This window comes from Rhinatrema bivittatum, chromosome 9, assembly GCF_901001135.1.
Source record: "Rhinatrema bivittatum chromosome 9, aRhiBiv1.1, whole genome shotgun sequence".
In the NCBI taxonomy this organism is placed as follows: domain Eukaryota; kingdom Metazoa; phylum Chordata; class Amphibia; order Gymnophiona; family Rhinatrematidae; genus Rhinatrema; species Rhinatrema bivittatum.
This window is the reverse complement of record NC_042623.1, coordinates 155,469,049-155,487,693: the sequence shown is the minus strand read 5'-3', so window position 1 is coordinate 155,487,693 and position 18,645 is coordinate 155,469,049. Positions and strand designations below refer to the sequence as shown.

The following is an 18,645-nucleotide window of genomic DNA, read 5'->3' as shown; positions in this document are numbered from 1 at the left end:
TTTTCTTCATAATTATGGGGGCATTTTTGGAGTCCTCCCCTTGCTTTATACATACCTTTTTGTGGGAGGTTTCTGGGGAGTATAAAAATCCCCTTGAGCGTGTGATTTGGGTCTTTTCCATCCCCAAAGTGGCTGACCAGGAAGAGAGGAGTTTCCTCTGATTCATATTGGAAGTGGCCCAAGGAGATGATTTTGGAGATCTGAGGATTTTGCTACTTTTGGATGGCTGGAGTGGAACCAGTTCCTTACAGAAGGGAGGACCCCGGAGTCTGGAAGTGTTGGGTTCTGTTTTTCCTTTTTGCCTTTACTAAAAAATCAACAGCCAGAGGTTTGAAATTTTTGGACATTCTAGTAGGAGTAGTCAGTTCTATTTAATTCTGAAGCTTAGTTTTTTTGAACAAGGGGTTTTGCCACCTTCTTCCAGTATTTGGATGCTGGAGCTCAATAGGATTACCCTACCCTTCAAAGAGAAGGACTATTGGAGATGGATGCTGATGCAGAGAGGAGAATACCACAGTGGAGTATTATGAACAAGGAGACCATGGTTTTTCTCACATTGATTTTGCTGATGTTAAATTTTTGGTTGCATACCAGTGATGGACTTAGTGATTTTTGTTTCTCCTTTGCCTTGAACACCAGAACCATGCTTGAGAGGGTCAGTGTGTTTTCCTTTTGTCTCCTTCTCCCCCCCCCCACCCCCCACCACCAAGTGACTATAGCCAGGGATTGGGAGTTAATGAGGCTAATCACAAATATGACAACTGCAAGAGTCCAGGAAGCTAATCCCCCCCCCCCCCCCCCCCCGATGGACCCCAGCTTTGTGGCTCCAATGTTTCAGCTAGCAAGCCAACTAGTGATCCCGCAACACAATGATCCAGCTGAGTGAAGGGTTTGATTTAGTTTTCCACTTGCTGTAACAAGGAGTCCATGAGCACCAAACACCTCGGGTGCTAATTCTTGTTTCAGCCAGAAATCCTGAAACTTCTCCTCCAAAATACTGACAATGGTGATGACCTGGCCTGAGATGGCTGTTGTTGAACTCAGTATCTTCCATGGCATCCTTGGTGATGGTTAAATGTATTTATATGCCGCCTATGCTATGTCTTAGGTGGCTCACAAGAGACACATAATAAAGCAATCATAAGAACACTACATCATGTGTAACCAATATTGATGTCCCAAGGGACAATACACACCAATCTCAGTATCCAGAGACAGTTTATGAAGAGATGTCTGTTGATCCACTACCCTCTGCATCATTAGACAGATGGAAATCCATCTAGTGCCTACATGCTGAATAAGCTGTGGAGAGGTACCCAGACTGCTGAATGCTTCTCACAAAGCTGCTACTCATTAATCACACTCCAGTTAAAATTCCTCTCTATGTTCCTGCATCTCTCTATGAGGTTCCATAGGATTCAGCTATCACCTTCCCTGCCCCTCAGATCCAGGACCTCCCTTACAGCAAGGTGCAGGAAGTTTGCAAAGAATCAGATCCTCTGGTAGTTTCCATCACCTATTGCCTTTATTATGTTGCTGCCTCCATCTGTAACAAAAAACCAGCAATGATCATGTATTTCCAGCTTAGGCACCAGCTCTCCATCATCTTCCTTATCATCGCTAAGATATGGGCCAAGGTATAGCACTCTTCCATCTGTTGCACCCGTCGGTCGCAGACGGCTGCACCCTCTATTGCTCACCTTTTTCCTGCCTGACTTGGTTCCTTTTGGGAAGATGGCTGCCTCCGCTTCTCCAGGCCGACCCCTCCGGCGTCCCTAGTTGGCATGGGCGATTGCATTCACCATCTTTCTCCCGGAGTCACTTAGGGCACGTGCGTGCGCGCAGCCCCGTCCTTTACGTGCATCATGGCGGGAACATTGGGGGCGTCCCCACCGCATGACATCATGAGCTCTGGTATTTAAACTCTGTTCACGATTCTTAATACGAGTTAGCAAGGAATCCTCCATACTGATCTCTCTACCAGATGCTGCTGCTGCTCTGTGTACTCCCGCTCCAGGACGACTTAGGAACCCGCTCCTTTGGGGCCTTGCCTCGCTCCTCTACACCCTCCAGGGTTACCTGTTACCAACAAGGACGCCTAAGGTACCTGCTCCTCGGGGGCCTTACTTTGTCCCGGACCTCCGCTCCTCGGGGTTCTCTCCTACTACAACTGCCAGCATCAGAGTAAGTACTATCGCTCCAATTCTGTCTCTGCATTGTCTCATCTTTCTCTACTTAGATCCTCGGCCTACCCCGCACTGCGGACCACTGCCGGACCCATCTCCCTCTCGGGACCTGGTGAGACTGTGTGACTGCCTTGCCACTCTGCAGCTTTCAAACGGAACATTGCCATCAGAGATCTCCTCTTCTGGCTGGGATCACTGCCCGTTCCTTGGGTTACCATCTACGTTGCAGTATAATAAAGACTACCTTTCTCTGTGTCCATTTGTGCTTGGAGCTAACCTATCACTGCAAGTCCCAGCAGGGGTCTGCCCTGTGGGAGGTGCCATCTCTTGCAGCGACCAAGGGCCCACACCTCAAAACACCATCACCAGGTATGCAGTACAACTCACCTGAACCCTATTGCTGGGCCCCTGATAGAGCTACTGACTGCACTTTCCTCATCCAGCTGCCACTTGTATTTTGTTAAGGAGAAGTAGATATGTGTAGCAATCTGGCTGGTCCCTTGTAAAATGGATCCTACTTCCCTTTGTCTTGGACTGCATCTGTATCCAGCTGTAGCACTGAGAGAAAAGGATAGGTATCACCCACCCCCAAATGGCTCCACTCTCTTTGACTTCATCCAAAAAATGCATTGCTGTCTTTCCCCTATAGATTTTAATGGAACTAAGCCCAATGAGCTGAAAATAATTCATATTTTTTGGGAGGAAATGCACTCATTCAGTTTAGTTGATCCAAACTGAAAATCAATTCATTCATTATGGTTTTTATTTGTGGATCATCTGAATGCACATCCCTAGTGCCAACTAGTTGTAATTTGATCTTAAAAAGCAGCTGCAAGCTAAATCCAGTTGGTTCTACAGCATACCAAAGCTACTACAACATAGCAAGGACATCAACAACCTTATAGAATGAACAGGCAGTCTTAGAATACAGAGATAATACACTACTTATTGCCTCTTGTCTTTCTTACCGAGATATTTTTTTCAAACTCCTTGGCTTTTCATTCTTTGAAGCTTTCAGAGGCAGAGAACTGGAAATGGGCCAGAGGGTAATAAGCATCAGAGCAGGTAAAGTGAAAGCAGGAGTTCAGGCAAATGAGGAAAATAAAATGAAAAACAAAAGAAAAAATATGTAAAAATTATTTAAGAGAAATGTTATCAAGCACATGCATAGGATAACAACCAGAAAATAAATAAGTATGAAAACAATTATAGAATTTAAATAAAATGGTTAGATACAATTAAAAACTGGCCACAAAAAAAAAATAAAGCAATATAATCAGGCAGCAGATATTTCAACTCAAGGATGCTTTTGAAGAGATGTTCTTTTGATATTTGAGAAGAAATCTGGTCCTAAATTATTAATATATTGATTAATATATAGTGGAACGACCATTGGTGTATCTAATACACATGATATTCTCTATATGGAGTTGGTGTAGTTGTGATATCATCCCCAACTGCAAGTGAGAATTTACAAATCAAAACAAGGAGGAACAGGCACTACATACCGGTACTTTATTTAAGAAGGATATTGTTTTGTGCACAAAATTGTATCAGAGAATCTTCAAGGGACAAAAACATGAATTCAGCAAGCTATCAGGCTAAATAGCCTGACAAAAAAAGGATCAATGTTTGCTTTAAAGTGATGCTGTACAAATGTAAAATAAAATAAAAATAAAATAAAAACAAAACCATATTAAATAGAAAAATGTATGCAAACAAATAAAAAACATGTATGGCAGAAAGACAGCATTGTCTTATGTTCTTTATGTTAATTTTTTAACTTTATTTCTATCACACATGGGGGCATATTTTCAAAGACCTACGCACGTAAATCCAGGAGGATTTATGCTCGTAGGGGGGTTATGCATGCCTGGCCTCTTTTCAAAAGGCCCTGCGGTGCGCGTAAAGCCCTGGGACGTGTGTATGTCCTGGGGCTTTCTGATTGGATGGGCAGGTGGCAGACGGGGGGCGGGCAGGCAGTCCAGGGGCGTGGTGGGGCGGTCCGGGGTGTGGTCGGGCAGTCCGGGGGCAGTACAGGAGGCATGGCTGAGGACTACGGCACAGGAGGATCGCGCGCCGGCAGTCAGCTGGCGAGTGCAAGTTACACTGGCTGACTGCCTCTGGCAGGCGTAACTTCCAAAACAAAGGTATGGGGGGTTTTCTTTAGGGCTAGGGGCGGGACAGGGAGGGGAAGGTGGGAGTGGAAGGAAAGTTCCCTCCAAGGCCGCTCTGATTTTGGAGCAGCCTCGGAGGAAATGGGGAAAGTCAGCGGGGCTCCCCAAGGGCTCGGCGCGTGCAATTTGCACTAGTGTGCACCCCTTTGCGTGCGCTGACCCCTGATTTTATTACATGCGTGCGGCTGTGCGCGCATGTTATAAAACCTGGCATACATTTGTGCGCACCGGGTTGCGCGCACAAATGTACGCCCGCGTGTATGTCTTAAAATCTGCCCCATGGTGTTTTAGTTTATTATACCTTGTTCTATTTAATAAAGTTTTGAATTTATTTTGACGAGAGAGCCAAAAGAACCCTCTTAGTAACTGGTTACATGAACTAATACAAAGTACTAGATAAATCACAGAATTATAAAACATGTATATGGACATATCTTTTTGATAAATTGTGTATATTTACATTTACATTTATTATGATTTCTGAATCGCCTAACACAAAAGGCCTAGGCGATGAACAGCTTTACATACATACTCAAAAGAAATGAAACCTACAGTTGATAATCTTAAAATGAATAAAACAAACTAAGGGGGTCTTTTATCAAAGTATTTAGTCCGATAAATGGTGGATGGTATATGGGCATTCTGAGGAGGAGCTACTTATCCAGCCAACATAGACCTAGATTCATCATTTTGCTATAAAATTGCAAAAACTAGTGCCCACGATAAAATAGGGGTATGGTTAGGGTAATTTTCCAGATACTGCATCACTGAGAAGGAGATTTTGGTGGTGAGCTAGGTTTTGGTGATAGTTTTACATGTACAGTCAGAGGTACAAACAGCACAATAGACAGTGAAGATTTGATGTGATTTGGAGTGGTGAAAGGTACACAAAGATGAGATCTGTAAATTGTACTCTTAACCTAGCTTCATAGCTGCTAGGTAGAGAGTACATCAAGACTTTCCTTTATCAGTACCTGGGTGCATAATGGATTACACATGTTTCAGTGTGTTGCCTGCATTTGGATCTGATTAGAATTAGCAGGATAACACCGCAGTTTACTTAGATTCATAATGGCTAAGCAGAAGGAGCTTTCAAACTCTTACCTCATGAAGAAAGAAACAACAATAAAGAAGGTAGCCAACTATTTTGATTGATCCACCTTACACAAAATTGTCTAAAAAGAAAAATTGATAGTACTGCTGTTTTAAACATTTTTTTTAATAACCCCACCAAAATTTTGTGAAAAGCTAAATAAAAATCATCTAAATAATGGCATTTATTCAAATGAAACACTGAAACATAAGGGCATAAAAAAGACCACATGGCTTATCTTGTCTGCCCATCCTCAACAGTTTCATTTTGAATGAAAGCTCTGATACCATTAGATCTTGCCTTACTGATTGAACAATGATATAACACATTCCTTTTCCAATTATAATAATGGATCGTTAAATTTTCTTGCGAAAAGTCCCTTTTTGCGTGCGATAGCTTGATAGGGGCGGAGTCGGTACCGGAAGAGGAGGAGTCGGGGCGGAGTCAGGGTGGACGGGGCGGTAACTTCGCTGGCGGCAATAAGATAAGACCTGTTATCGCCGCCAATAGCGTGCCCAATAGCACCACCTTTCATGGTGGCACTATTGTGTGTGAAAGCCGGCAGCAATAACACCGCGGTGGTGCGATCGCTGCCAGCTTTTGCAGGCCCGCCCCCCTCGCCTCACCCCCCCCCCCCCGCCCCCCCTTACCGCAGAATTCAGTAAGCTGTGCGCCAATAGAAAATACAGGCCTAAGGGGGTCATTTTCTATCGGTTGTGCACGCGAAAAGAGACTTTTCGCATGCGATAGCTTGATAGGGGCAGAGTCGGGACCGGAAGAGGAGGAGTCAGGGAGGCATCGGGGAAGAAGCAGCGGTAACCGCTGGCGGTGATAAGGTAAGACCCATATCGCCGCCAGCAGCGCAACCAATAGCACCACCTTTCACGGTGGCGCTATTGGGTGCGAAAGCCGGCAGCGATAACACCACGGTGGTGCGATCGCTGCTGGCTTTCGCAGGCCCGCCCCCCGTTACCGTGGGATTCACAAACCTGTGCGATATTTGAAAATCCAGGCCTAAGCTTAAACTCAAGTAAAACAGAATTTCTGTGGGCACAAAAGGCAAATGGCCAAAATACCTGACCTTAAAATTTCTTTTGGGAACCTTGAAATCTCAGGTACAGAGCCTTAGAATCCTGCTAGACTCTGATTTATCCATGCTTCCTCATATCCAAGCAACTTTCAAAATCTGTCTTTACCAATAGCAGCAGATGTTGAGCACGAGGATCTGACAGCTGCTGAATTACTGCAACATAATATATAACAGTCTAACATCAAAGAGCCTCCACCGATTTCAATTAATACAGAATGTTGCAGCACACCTCATAGAAGGCTGTAAGCAGTATGACCACATCGCACCTATTTTATAAAAACTGCCTTAGAGAATCAAATTTAAAATCATATGTCTAACATTCAAAGTCTTAAAGAGAAATGGCTCAGACTATTTGAAGTGCAAACTACCAGACATCTAAAATCATCCCAAGGAAGCTCCATAGATATCCCATCACCAAAAGCAATAAAGTATGCTGACACTCATTGGACAGTCTTGTCAGGAATAGCGTCCTCCCTCTGGGACTTGCTACCAGAAATATTTACCAAAACAATAACTACTTCCTTTTTAGGAAGGAGGTTAAAACCTGGATCTTCAGTCAAGCATCCAATAGTAAGAAGTACTGATCACTATGAAGTCTTTTTTCTGTATATTTTATGCAAATCAATTATGAATATGTACTTAGGATCAAATTATTGTAAATAACTGAAATTTGAACTCGAATTATAATGTTGCTTTTCCCACAGTTGACCGTTTATAAATATGCTTTCATATAACTGACAACAATCTGTATGTCCAACCTTCCATTAAACTTTATTTCCACACATACCGATGTTTCATACCTAATGAACATTCAAATGTATGGTTATATGATTCCTTTCTAAATACTGCCTTGAGTGAAAGTATACTTTTTAAAAAAGTGAGCAATAAACACCAAATTAAATAAAGTTTTCTTGTGCATCTTCATGTTGCTTGCCATTTGGACTAAGTAAATATTAAAAGAATTTCACAAAATATGCAGTAAGGATGTGAATTTGTTTCTAATGAATGCCATAAATGCAATGATTGAAATGGAATGAAAAAATAGCTTTCTATGAAAAAAACCTAAAATTTTCAGGTATTTTTTCATAATCGTGGAACTTAAAAAAAATAAAAAATAAAAGAAGTCTGAGAGCCCTGGCTCGAGTTCCAGGCCGGGCCCATTGCTGCTGCCCAGAAGTCGGTACTTTAAGTATGATGCTGTCTGCCTAAGGGACAGCACTGAAATGATATAACTTTAGTATTTTCCTCCATCATGGACAGCGCCAATGTGATATATGGCTGTTGAAATGTACGGCTGTTTATCAAAATGAAGCCAGCCACATCAGTGGAATGGGCTGAAGTGAAGACACTTCATTGCTATCCTTCAAGTGGATGGCATCATTTTTCCAGCACCAGGACCCAGGCAGAAGCAACTGGAGGCCTTAGACCCAACCAAAGCCTAAGCCTTGGCACTGCTCAGCTTGTGCCTAGGTCTCAGTACTGCGATTAGGCCTTGGCACTGGGCCCAACCCTGTCTTAGGCGTTGGCTCAGACTTCAGCTTCATGCTTGGCCACTGCATAGGCCTCAGTGCTAAGCTCAGCCCAGGTAGTCTTATAGCCCAGAAGGCCCAGCTTTCGTCGTCAGAGGCCCATTTTTTCTTTATCGGTTCTTTTTATTTTTTTTTGTTTTGGGCTTATTTTCTTCTTTAATGGTTTTTTTTAATGTTTAGCAAATGAAAAACATAAAAAAAACCATTAAACAAATTGAATAAAAATTAAAAAAAGAAAAAAGAAAAATCCTAAACCCATAAACAAACAACCAAAAATTTTGGCGCTGCACATTCCTAATATGCACTAGAAGACATAAAACCTGAAACACTGTAATCATTGTTATAACTATGTAATGAATGTCATGTTGTACTACAATACAAGCAAAAAACTCTTGATTCAACTGGAAGGCTTGGGATTACCATGTAAAAATATGGATTAATCCTTAAAACGTCACTTTAGCCCGTCTGAAATGTTAATACTCCATTTTCTTTCCCAAAAACACAATACACATTTTATTCTATTATGTGAATATAAAAATACAATCAGGGAACATTTTAGGACTCCCATGGCATATGTGATGGAATAGCCACTGTGCCCCAGGACATGGGCATGGTGCAAACAGAAAATAAATAACTTGTCATCCCCAATGAGAAATGGCATAGACAATCGGGGGGGGGGGGGGGGGGGGGGGGGGAAGGGGGAGCAGGCATGTCCTAGAACCATGAGAAAGGCTAAATTCCCCAGAAAAGGGAAACAAGATGAGTGGGTAGCTCTTCAAATGGTTAGACAAGAATGCAATATCCACTGGGGCTATGGGGGTGGGTCCCTCGGGGAAAAAGAGGGCGGAGACTCTAGGGCACCTATTCAACTGGAATGACAGATAAAAGGCATGACACAGGAGGAGGAAAAAGAGAAATGTAATTTCTTCCCACAAATGAAGGAGTGAAGGACCTGGAGGAGCCAGAGCCTGCAGGAGATGATGTGTAAGAGCCTATGGAGACTGGGAATCCAGCCTGAAAAGAAAGAGTAAAAGCCTGTTGTTCCGATGAGGTTGGCACCAACACAATAACAGAAGAATCACTGGTTTGTTTGCTGTGGGTGGTTTTGTCTGGGTTTTGTTTCCATGTTTTTAGGGAAGCTAGACATTCTGAATTCACTTAAGAAATCTCAGCCACATTAGGGTAATGGCAAACTGACACCCCTTTGCTGAGCTAGCTCACCTATGCCCTGCTGGCCCCTGCAACCCAAGGGCTCAACCTGTGAGGAATGGGGCTCGTAAAGGTGAACCACTAAAGGCAAAGCCCTAAATCTTCTCCCAGTATGTGTCCAACTACTGTCAGTGTGGGCCTAGTGGGCTTGCTTACTAGTCTGCGTGAACTATGTCACAGCCAAGGGTTCACAAACTGTGACAGATTGCTGAGGTCATGAACTTAGTGAACTCACCCTCAGCCAAGACCGTAACTCAATTGTCCACCAGGTCTAGCAGCAAAAGGAGCAGGATTGCTCCAGGGCCTGGCCATGTGCCTAGAGAACATACAGGCCCAAGTATCAGCTCCAGCGCCCATCGCATCACCTCCCGTCATGCCATCTGACTGCTGGGACCCATGTCACATCTACCACTTCACCCAGATATGGAGGGGATCTCAGGCCTCCAGAGGCTTTGTTAATCAGTGCTTAATGCACTTTGAGCTGCAGGCCAACAACTTTCCTTCAGATCGGACCAAGGTAACCTATGTTCTTTTTCTTAATCTTGCTAATCTCCGAGAGACCATAGTCCCACATAGCCTGGGCGTCACCCCTATGGGAAAGGAATTATCCCCTCATGGGAAACCTGAACAATTTCATCAGGCAGTTCCATAGAAACATAGTAATGTCAGCTGAATTATCTACCCAGTCTGTCCAGCAAGCTTCCTAAGGTAGTAACTGCCGCTCCAAGCAGTTATCCCCTAGCCTTATGATAACCCATAAAAATTGCAGCTAGCAACATATTTTACTGGATGATGTACTTGCTTAAAAATCCAAACAGTGCTGTTTAACGTGCTTTGCTTATGGACTTGGCGGTAGAAACAGTCCTGTGTTTTTTCCCTTACATTTACGCATCAGTACCCCAAATCATAGAAATTGGGGCCCTCTTGGTTGTTGTCTAATTCCTATTCCCCTTTATACACAAATACAAAGTGGTTGGAGGTGGATCGTTAATTATTTTAAAAATTCATGTATCCTTACCAGTGGGCAATGATAACACAATAATATATGAAACTTTCCACTCCGTCCTAAAAAAAATATTTTTGGTTGAACATAAATAATTAAATTAATTAATATAGTATTGTGTTTGCTATTTTTCAATTATAATAATGAATATGAATAAGTGAGGTGATATAGTTGAGTTTATTTAGTTTATATTTTGGATCCCTCAATAGTGATTGATTTGTGCTTTAGGTTGGTCCTTTATAAAGGAGGCATTGCTACATCAAAACAATCTTCCAGTAGTGACCCTTGAAAAGCCAGTTACAATCTACTCGTTCTACAGAGATTGGGCACCTGATGCACATCCCTAGTACTGACTGGAGGGGGGGGGGGGGGCAGGTCTGTATAAATTTGGAGGAGTTCAGACTGAATAAACAGTGATGACCCTTGAAAAGCCAGTTACAATCTACTCGTTCTACACAGAATTTCTTCCAGGCCACTTGGCCACGACTACTGCTCCCCTCTGAAGAAAGGCTATAGAGGTTAGGACTCTTCAGCTTGGAGAAGAGATGGCTAAGGGGAGATATGATAGAGGTCTATAACATCATGAGTGGAATGGAATAAGTAAACTTTAATCAGTTGTTTATTCTTGCAAAAAGTATAAAGATCAGGGAACACAAAATGAAGTTACTAGGTAATACATTTAAAATTAATAAGAGAAAATATTTTTTACTCAATGCATAATTAAGCTCTGAAAATCATTGCTAGAGGATGTGGTGAAAGATATTAGTGTAGCTGCATATAAAAAAGGTATGAGCAAGTTCCTGGAGGAAATGTCCATTAACCATTATTAAGGTAGAGTTGCAGAAATTCATTGTTTATTCTTGGCATAAGCAGCTTGGAATCTATCTACCCCTTGGGATCCTGCCAGATATGTGTGACCTGGTTTGGCCACTGTTGGAAACAGGATACTGGGCTTGATAGCCCTTTGGTCTGACCCAATATTGCAACTTTTATTTTCTTATGATAGAGACATTCGGGCGGATTTACGCGAGCAGGGCTTTTAAAATCCGCCCGAATGCTTACATACATACGGACGGATTTAAAAGCCCTGCTCGCGTAAATCCGCCCGGATTTACGCGAGCACGGCCTTGCGCGCCGGCGCGCCTATTTTGCATAGGCCACCGGCGCGCGCAGAGCCCCGGGACGCGCGTAGGTCCCGGGTTTTTTGAAGGGGGCGTGTTGGGGGCGGGACTGGATGACGCGGCGTTTTGGGGGCGGGACGTGGCGTTTTAGGGTCGGGACCGGGGGCGTGGTCCAGGCCTCCGGACCAGCCCCCGGGTCGGAAGACAGTGCGCCAGCCGTCCGCTGGTGCGCGTAGATTTACGTCTGCTTCTCGCAGGCGTAAATCTAGGGACAACGATAAGGGGGGGGTTTAGATAGGGCCGGGGGGGTGGGTTAGGTAGAGGAAGGGAGGGGAAGGTGAGGGGAGAGCGAAAGGAAGTTCCCTCCGAGGGCCGCTCCGATTTCGGAGCGGCCTCGGAGGCTGCGCAGGCTGGGCAGGCTGCGCGGCTCGGCACGCGCAGGCTGCCCAAAATCGGCAGCCTTGCGCGCGCCGATCCAGGATTTTAGAGGATACGCGCGGCTATGCGCGTATCTTATAAAATCCAGCGTACTTTTGTTTGCGCCTGCTGCACAAACAAATGTACGCGATCACATTTTTAAAAAAAATCTACCCCATAGTGTCAGTTAATATATATATAGACAAACAAATAAAATATATTTCTGTGTCAAATATGATCTGAAATATTCATAACTATTCTAGTCTCTTGGCTCTTAAATAGATACCTAAGTATCAAAGGCTAGATGGAAAAAATGTATGTTTAGTATGTATGTTTAGTATCTTTGAAAGGACCATAGGTAGGGAATTCCCCAATGTATGGCTGGCAACAAAATAAGTCTCTTTTTAATATCAGTGAGCTGTACTTGATGAAACAATGAAATTTCAAGGAGGCCTCTTTGAGCGCTCACATAAGATTATAAATGTGCAATTGTTGATTACTCAAAGGAAAAGAGTCAACTTTTTATAACTCGTGAATGAGAAGTGCAACTTTAAATAAAATGCGCTCGTTATGTGATCTCATTTCCGTTTGGTATTCCTGGCTTTGTCCTTAGGTGTTTTGATAATCACTGTTCTGTGTTTATTCTTAGAGATTCTATGCTGGTTTAACCCCCTCCCCTGTTGCAGTTACAGCAAAACATGATCCATGCCAGAGATTGATGGACTGTTGAATTTCCCTGCACAAACTTGTGGATCTAGGATATTCTGCTTCTGGGTTGATAGCTTAATAGATGATTTTGAAATGAACTTTGTATGAGTGGCTTATTACTCTAATAATAAATTATACCTTTTATATATATAGGAGACTAAAGATTTTTGATGGGACAGCTTGGTTTAGACATTAACCACTCACATCCTTTAAATGTTCACATTTTGTGTGTGTGTGTGTGTGTTTTGCTCAGCTTTATTCATTTTATGACTTATCCAGTTAAAATTTATCTGCTCAGTGAGATGGGAAATTTAAAATGTACCCAGAAAAAATCCTTTGAATATCGACCTCTTTGTGTTAATGTCCACATTAGTACTGTGATCATGCTATTAAAAGTTATACCAATTGGCAAATAAAACTCCTTGAGTACCTGTTCATATAGGTCTCTAAATCACGGGAGGGCAAACTATAGCCCATGGGCCAAACTATAGCCATGGGCCAAACTCGGCCTTCCTACATAATCAATTTACCCCATTATCTTTGGCCTACTAGCGCCTTGCAATGATGTCGCAGGATATCGCAGGACTTTGACGATGTCGACCTAGGTGTCGGCAGCTGGCAATGACTTCCCTCTCTTAGAGGCATAGCATAGCATAGTAGGGATAGCAGCGTGGCCCTACCATAATCAGCAGTTTGACCAGCAGGGCCTTAGGTTAGGAGGAGCAGAGTAGTATGGTTCTCTCTCATCAGGACCTCAGTTACGTCAGCTGTGGGGGCGGCAAATGGAGACTGCTACTTCAAGAAAGGAAAAAAGTGAGTGAAAGAAGGTGTGTGTGTGTGTGTGTGTGTGTGTGTGTGTGTGTGTGTGAAATGTGAAAGAGATGTGGGGTTGGGTGGGTTAGAGGTGGGTGAAAGAGATCCTGTGTGGGTGAGATACAGCGTAGGTGCTTGTGTGTGTGTGTGTAGATGAGAGCATGTATGAGTGTGTTTGAGTAGTTGAGAGAGCATTGTGTGTGTGGGGTGGGGGGGTGAGAGAGCATGTGTGGATAAGAGAGAGCATGTGTGTATGGGTGAGAGACAGCATTGTGTCTGAGGGTGGGTGAGAGTATTGTTGGTGTGGGAGAGAGAGAACCTATGTGTGGTGAGAAAGCATGTATCTGTGGCTGAGAGAGAGCTTGTGTGTATGGGTGGGTGAGAGAATATTTGTGTATGTGGGTGGGTGGGTGAGTCAGTGGAAGAGAGCATGTGTTTATGTGTATGTGTGTGCAACTACCCCTATTCTTCTCTGCCTGCTAATCCATGAGAATCTCAGGGCATCTAGAAATCAAAAAATCCCAGATATGGAGATTGGGGAATTATTTTAAAATTCTTACTAGTTTTAATTATTGGGTATTATTTGATGTGTCTGTTTTCAAATATTTTATGAGTGTTTGGAATGTTTTTATATGAATTTTTAACTATTTGATACTATTCTGTTTATTGTCGGGAGAATTGCTGGACCAGAGGCAGCATGGATTCACCAGGAGAAGATCCTATCAGACAAATCTGATTGACTTTTTTGACTGGGTGACTAGGGAGTTGGATCAAAGAAGAGCACTCGACGTCATCTACTTGGATTTCAGCAAGGCTTTTGATACGATCCCGCACAGGAGGCTGGTGAATAAAATGAGAAGCTTAGGAGTGAGTGCCGAGGTGGTGGCCTGGATTGCAAACTGGTTGACGGACAGAAGACAATATGTGATGATAAATGGAACTTACTCTGAAGAGAGAGCGGTGTTAAGCGGAGTGCCACAAGGATTGGTGTTGGGACCAGTCCTGTTCAATATCTATGTGAGCGACATAGCGGACAGGATAGAAGGTAAGGTTTGTCTGTTTGCGGATGACACTAAGATCTGTAATAGAGTGGACACGCCGGAAGGAGTGGAGAGAATGAGACGGGATTTAAAGAAGCTGGAAGAGTGGTCGAAGATATGGCAGCTGAGATTCAATGCCAAGAAGTGCAGAGTGATGCATATGGGATGTGGAAATCCGAAAGAACTGTATTCGATGGGGGGTGAAGGGCTGATGTGCACGGAGCAGGAGAGAGACCTTGGGTGATAGTGTCTAACGATCTGAAGTCGGCGAAACAATGTGACAGAAGAAAAGCCAGAAGAATGCTGGGCTGCATAGAGAGGAATATCGAGTAAGAAAAGGGAAGTGATGATGCCCTTGTACAGGTCCTTGGTGAGGTTTCACCTGGAGTACTGCGCTCAGTTCTGGAGACCGTATCTCTGAAGAAACATAGACAGGATGGAGGCAGTCCAGAGAAGGGTGACCAAAAAGGTGGATGGTCTTAATCGAATGACTTATGAGGAGAGATTGAAGAATCTAAATATGTACACCCTGGAGGAAAGGAGGAGCAGAGGTTTTAATGATCCAAAGATAACGACAAACCTTTTCCGCTGGAAAAAAATCAGCAGAACCAGGAGTCACGATTTAAATATCCAGGGAGGAAGACTCAGAACCAATGTCAGGAAGTATTTCTTCACGGAGAGGGTGGTGGATGCCTGGAATGACCTTCCGGAGGAAGTGATGAAGACCAAAACTGTAAAGGACTTCAAAGGGGCGTGGGATAAACTCTGTGGATTCATAAAGTCTAGAGGATGTGAATGAAGAGTGGGTGGCTCACGGGAACAATGGCTACTATCTGGTGATAATACACTTAGGGGCGGATTTTAAGAGCCCTGCTCGCGTAAATCCGCCCGGATTTACGCGAGCAGGGCCTTGCGCGCCGGCGCGCCTATTTTCCATAGGCATGCTGGCGCGCGCAGAGCCCCGGGACTCGCGTAAGTCCCGGGGTTTTTCGAGGGGGGCATGTCGGGGGCGATTTGGGGGCAGGACGTGACATTTCGGGGGCGGGCCCGGGGGCGTGGCAGCGCCCTCCGGAACCGCCCCCAGGTTGCGTCTCGGTGCGCTAGCGGCCCGCTGGCGCGCAGGGATTTACTTCTCCCTCCGGGAGGCGTAAATCCCCCGACAAAGGTAGGGGGGTTTAGATAGGGCCGGGGGGGTGGGTTAGATAGAGGAAGGGAGGGGAAGGTGAGGGGAGGGCGAAAGCGAGTTCCTTCCGATTTCGGAGCGGCCTTGGAGAGAACGGAGGCAGGCTGCGCGGCTTGGCGCGCGCCGGCTGCACAAAATCGGCAGCCTTGCGCACGCCGATCCTGGATTTTAGCAGATACACGCGTATCTACTAAAATCCAGCATACCTTTGTTGGCGCCTGGTGCGCCAACAAAAGTACGCGAAGGCGCACTTTTTTAAAATCTACCCCTTATTAAATAAACATACACACGGTTAATGCGACTCCAACATTGCTCTAAGCTTCAGCGGCAATGAGGAAATGTGGAAAAAAGGATTTGCATTCACAAAAAAGCGGGGAGTAGCTTGCTTGTAACTGCGGTTGCTACCCCAAACCAAATAAGCTGATACTTCACTTTCAATGCATGATACTTCACTTTCAATGCATATCCAGCATAGCTCTCTGCTTCAACGGTAGGGGAGGAAGTTTGACACTTCACGCATATCCAGCATAGCTCTCTGCTTCAACGGCAGGGGAGCAAGACTGATACTTCACTTCAATGCATAGCCAGCATGGCTCTCTGCTTCAACGGCAGGGGGAAATGAATAAAGGTGGATCTATATTTAGGCAACAATCAACAAGGACTGAATTACATAGTCTGGATAAACAGATAAGTATGGGTGTAGCTTGCTTATTTCGTGGTTAATACCCCTAACTAATTAAGCTATTTCACTTAGATGCAGTTCCAACACTGCTCTCTACATTAATGGTGGGGTGGAAGGGAAATAGAATAAAAAAAGGTTACTGAGAGCCAAGAGAAACAGATAAGTATGTGAGAGAAAAAAAAAAGTGCGAAAGCTTGCTGGGCAGACTGGATGGGCTGTTTGGTCTTCTTCTGCCGTCATTTCTATGTTTTAATTATTCTTTTTAATGATATGGTTGCTGCTTTGGGCTTTTCACTGTGCAGAGTACTTACCACTATACTCGCCACCTCCCCCCTGCTCATGGAGCTCTAAGGGGAACCCTCCCCCAGCCCTTAGTTCCAATAAGCATTAAGAACCATTAATGTGGCCCTGTTTTTAAAAACCTTGCCCATCTCTGCTCTAAATAGCAAAGAAAAAGTTAATAGTCCTTTTTACTCAGCTGGAACAGTGTTTCCCAATTTAATCCTGGAGGTATAGCTAACAAGTCTATTTTTTGGAAAGCAACAATGAATATGTATGAGATAAATATGCATACACTGGGTATCCAATATATGCAAATCTGTCTCATACATATTCATTACATATATCCTAAAAATTAAAATAGCTTTGCCTCTAGGACAGATTTGGGAAGCATTCTGTAATAGTTTAACTATGAGACATGAACAATTTGACATAGGCCGTCTATAAAAAAAAGTTTAGCTACATGCATATTTGAATTCTGATGGTGTAATTGCACAGTACAGTAAGACCCTGCTTTATTAAGAATGGCTGTGAAGAACTTTTATGAACTATTATTTTACATGAGTGACAAATAGGAAGAAAAGGGACACACTGATTTATTTGTTTATTCTAAATTATATTTTAAAACAGCAGTACTACCAAAATATTCTTTCAGATACTTCATTTTTCCTTTATGCAACTCAAACCTTTTGTTTAAGCTAGAAAGGCAGAGTGATTTGTTCAGCAGCAGTGCTAGGAACAGATTTTCCATATAGCTGAAGGACTTCGACCTTTCCAGACCATTCTGAAAGCAATTAGCATAGAGGAGCAAACAATATAACACTAAACAAATTCTCTCTCTGAACAGAGATCCAACCAAAATAAAGGGGAATAACAGGACTCAAAAGTAACAAGGAACAAATGCATAAATCTTCTGGGGGGGTTTAAATTATTATTCAGAAGACCAGTAGAAAATAAAGTGGAATCATTATATGACTATCTTTCAAATCATAATACTTTTGGCTTTAAAGCAAGTTGGAAGTTTAATGAATTAATTTGAAGTTGTGTTTCATTCTTCTTTATGTTAAGTCTTTTAGGAGTCTAGAGATTGACTGTAGTGTCGAGGACTAACTCATGCAAGAGAAATCAGGCTAGGTTACAGCAGAGAATTTATAAATCACCTGGAGGCACTACTGCAAGTAAATAGTTTCTAGACAATCTTAATAATAAAATATATAATTCACAGTTATTATTTCAGGTTATTATACCTTCTTTTAGTGTTAAGAGTGGCAGTATGCGATTCACGGAGAGAATAGGTATCAGTATCTTCCTCAGTTTGCATCATGGTGTCCAGAGACGATTTCATTACCCTCTGTTCTGGCTGCCCACACACCTTGTCTACCTGTTAAGACACACAAAAAAATAAACACATTAACAACCATGCAGTAATACAAATACAACAAAAATCAACCATTTTCTGTATTTAACCTCCTGTAAATGATTCTGAAAAGAACTTTGATTTGTTGGTCAAACAGAAGATTATAAAGCAGTAATTTTCAAACAACTATGCACTATTGGTCGATGTAATTATAACTGCTATAATTCCAGTAATAAACTGTATAATAGTTACCTGCCAGCACAGTATTTAATGCAAATTTGTAATTTTTTACCATAATATTAATATGGCTGGACAACTTGTCCCTTACTGTATGCTCTCGCTCAAAAATCAGGTTACTAATTTATCACAGAAATATCTCTACTAAATTTCACTCTTAAGTCAAAGGCAAAAATCTAAAATATAGGGGCCAATGTACTAAAGCACATTAATGCATTTTGTTTATTACAAGTGGTTAACAACTTTAACTGGATTGTTGACATGTAAATTTGTGTTAGTGTTAATGCAAAATATATGCTAATATGTTAATGAGGGGTAATTTGGTAACAGTCCATATAAGCATCTGTTAACTTTGAAAACTATCCCTCCAAATCTACCCATGCATAACTACACAGGAAATTTTTGAGGAAATTTATATGCATACTTTTAATCCAAAGTCCTGCACAACTTTGCCTCTGAGGACACCTCTTCTCGGTCTGAATAAGGTTATATGCATATAGGTAGTAATTTTCAAATAATGC

At 43.0% G+C, this 18,645-nt stretch overlaps 1 protein-coding gene across 1 annotated transcript in view; it reads right to left on the bottom strand.

Moving 5' to 3' along the window:
* The window catches only part of LOC115098742 (glypican-5-like), a 1,173,655-nt gene that overhangs the window by 931,091 nt on the left and 223,919 nt on the right, over positions 1-18,645 (bottom strand). The window contains exons 2-3 of the mRNA XM_029615616.1: positions 17,778-17,911; positions 3,155-3,214 (exon numbers count right to left, since the gene is read on the bottom strand). Of these exons, the coding sequence (XP_029471476.1) occupies positions 3,155-3,214; positions 17,778-17,911 (194 nt within the window). The remainder of the gene's footprint in view (positions 1-3,154; positions 3,215-17,777; positions 17,912-18,645) is intronic.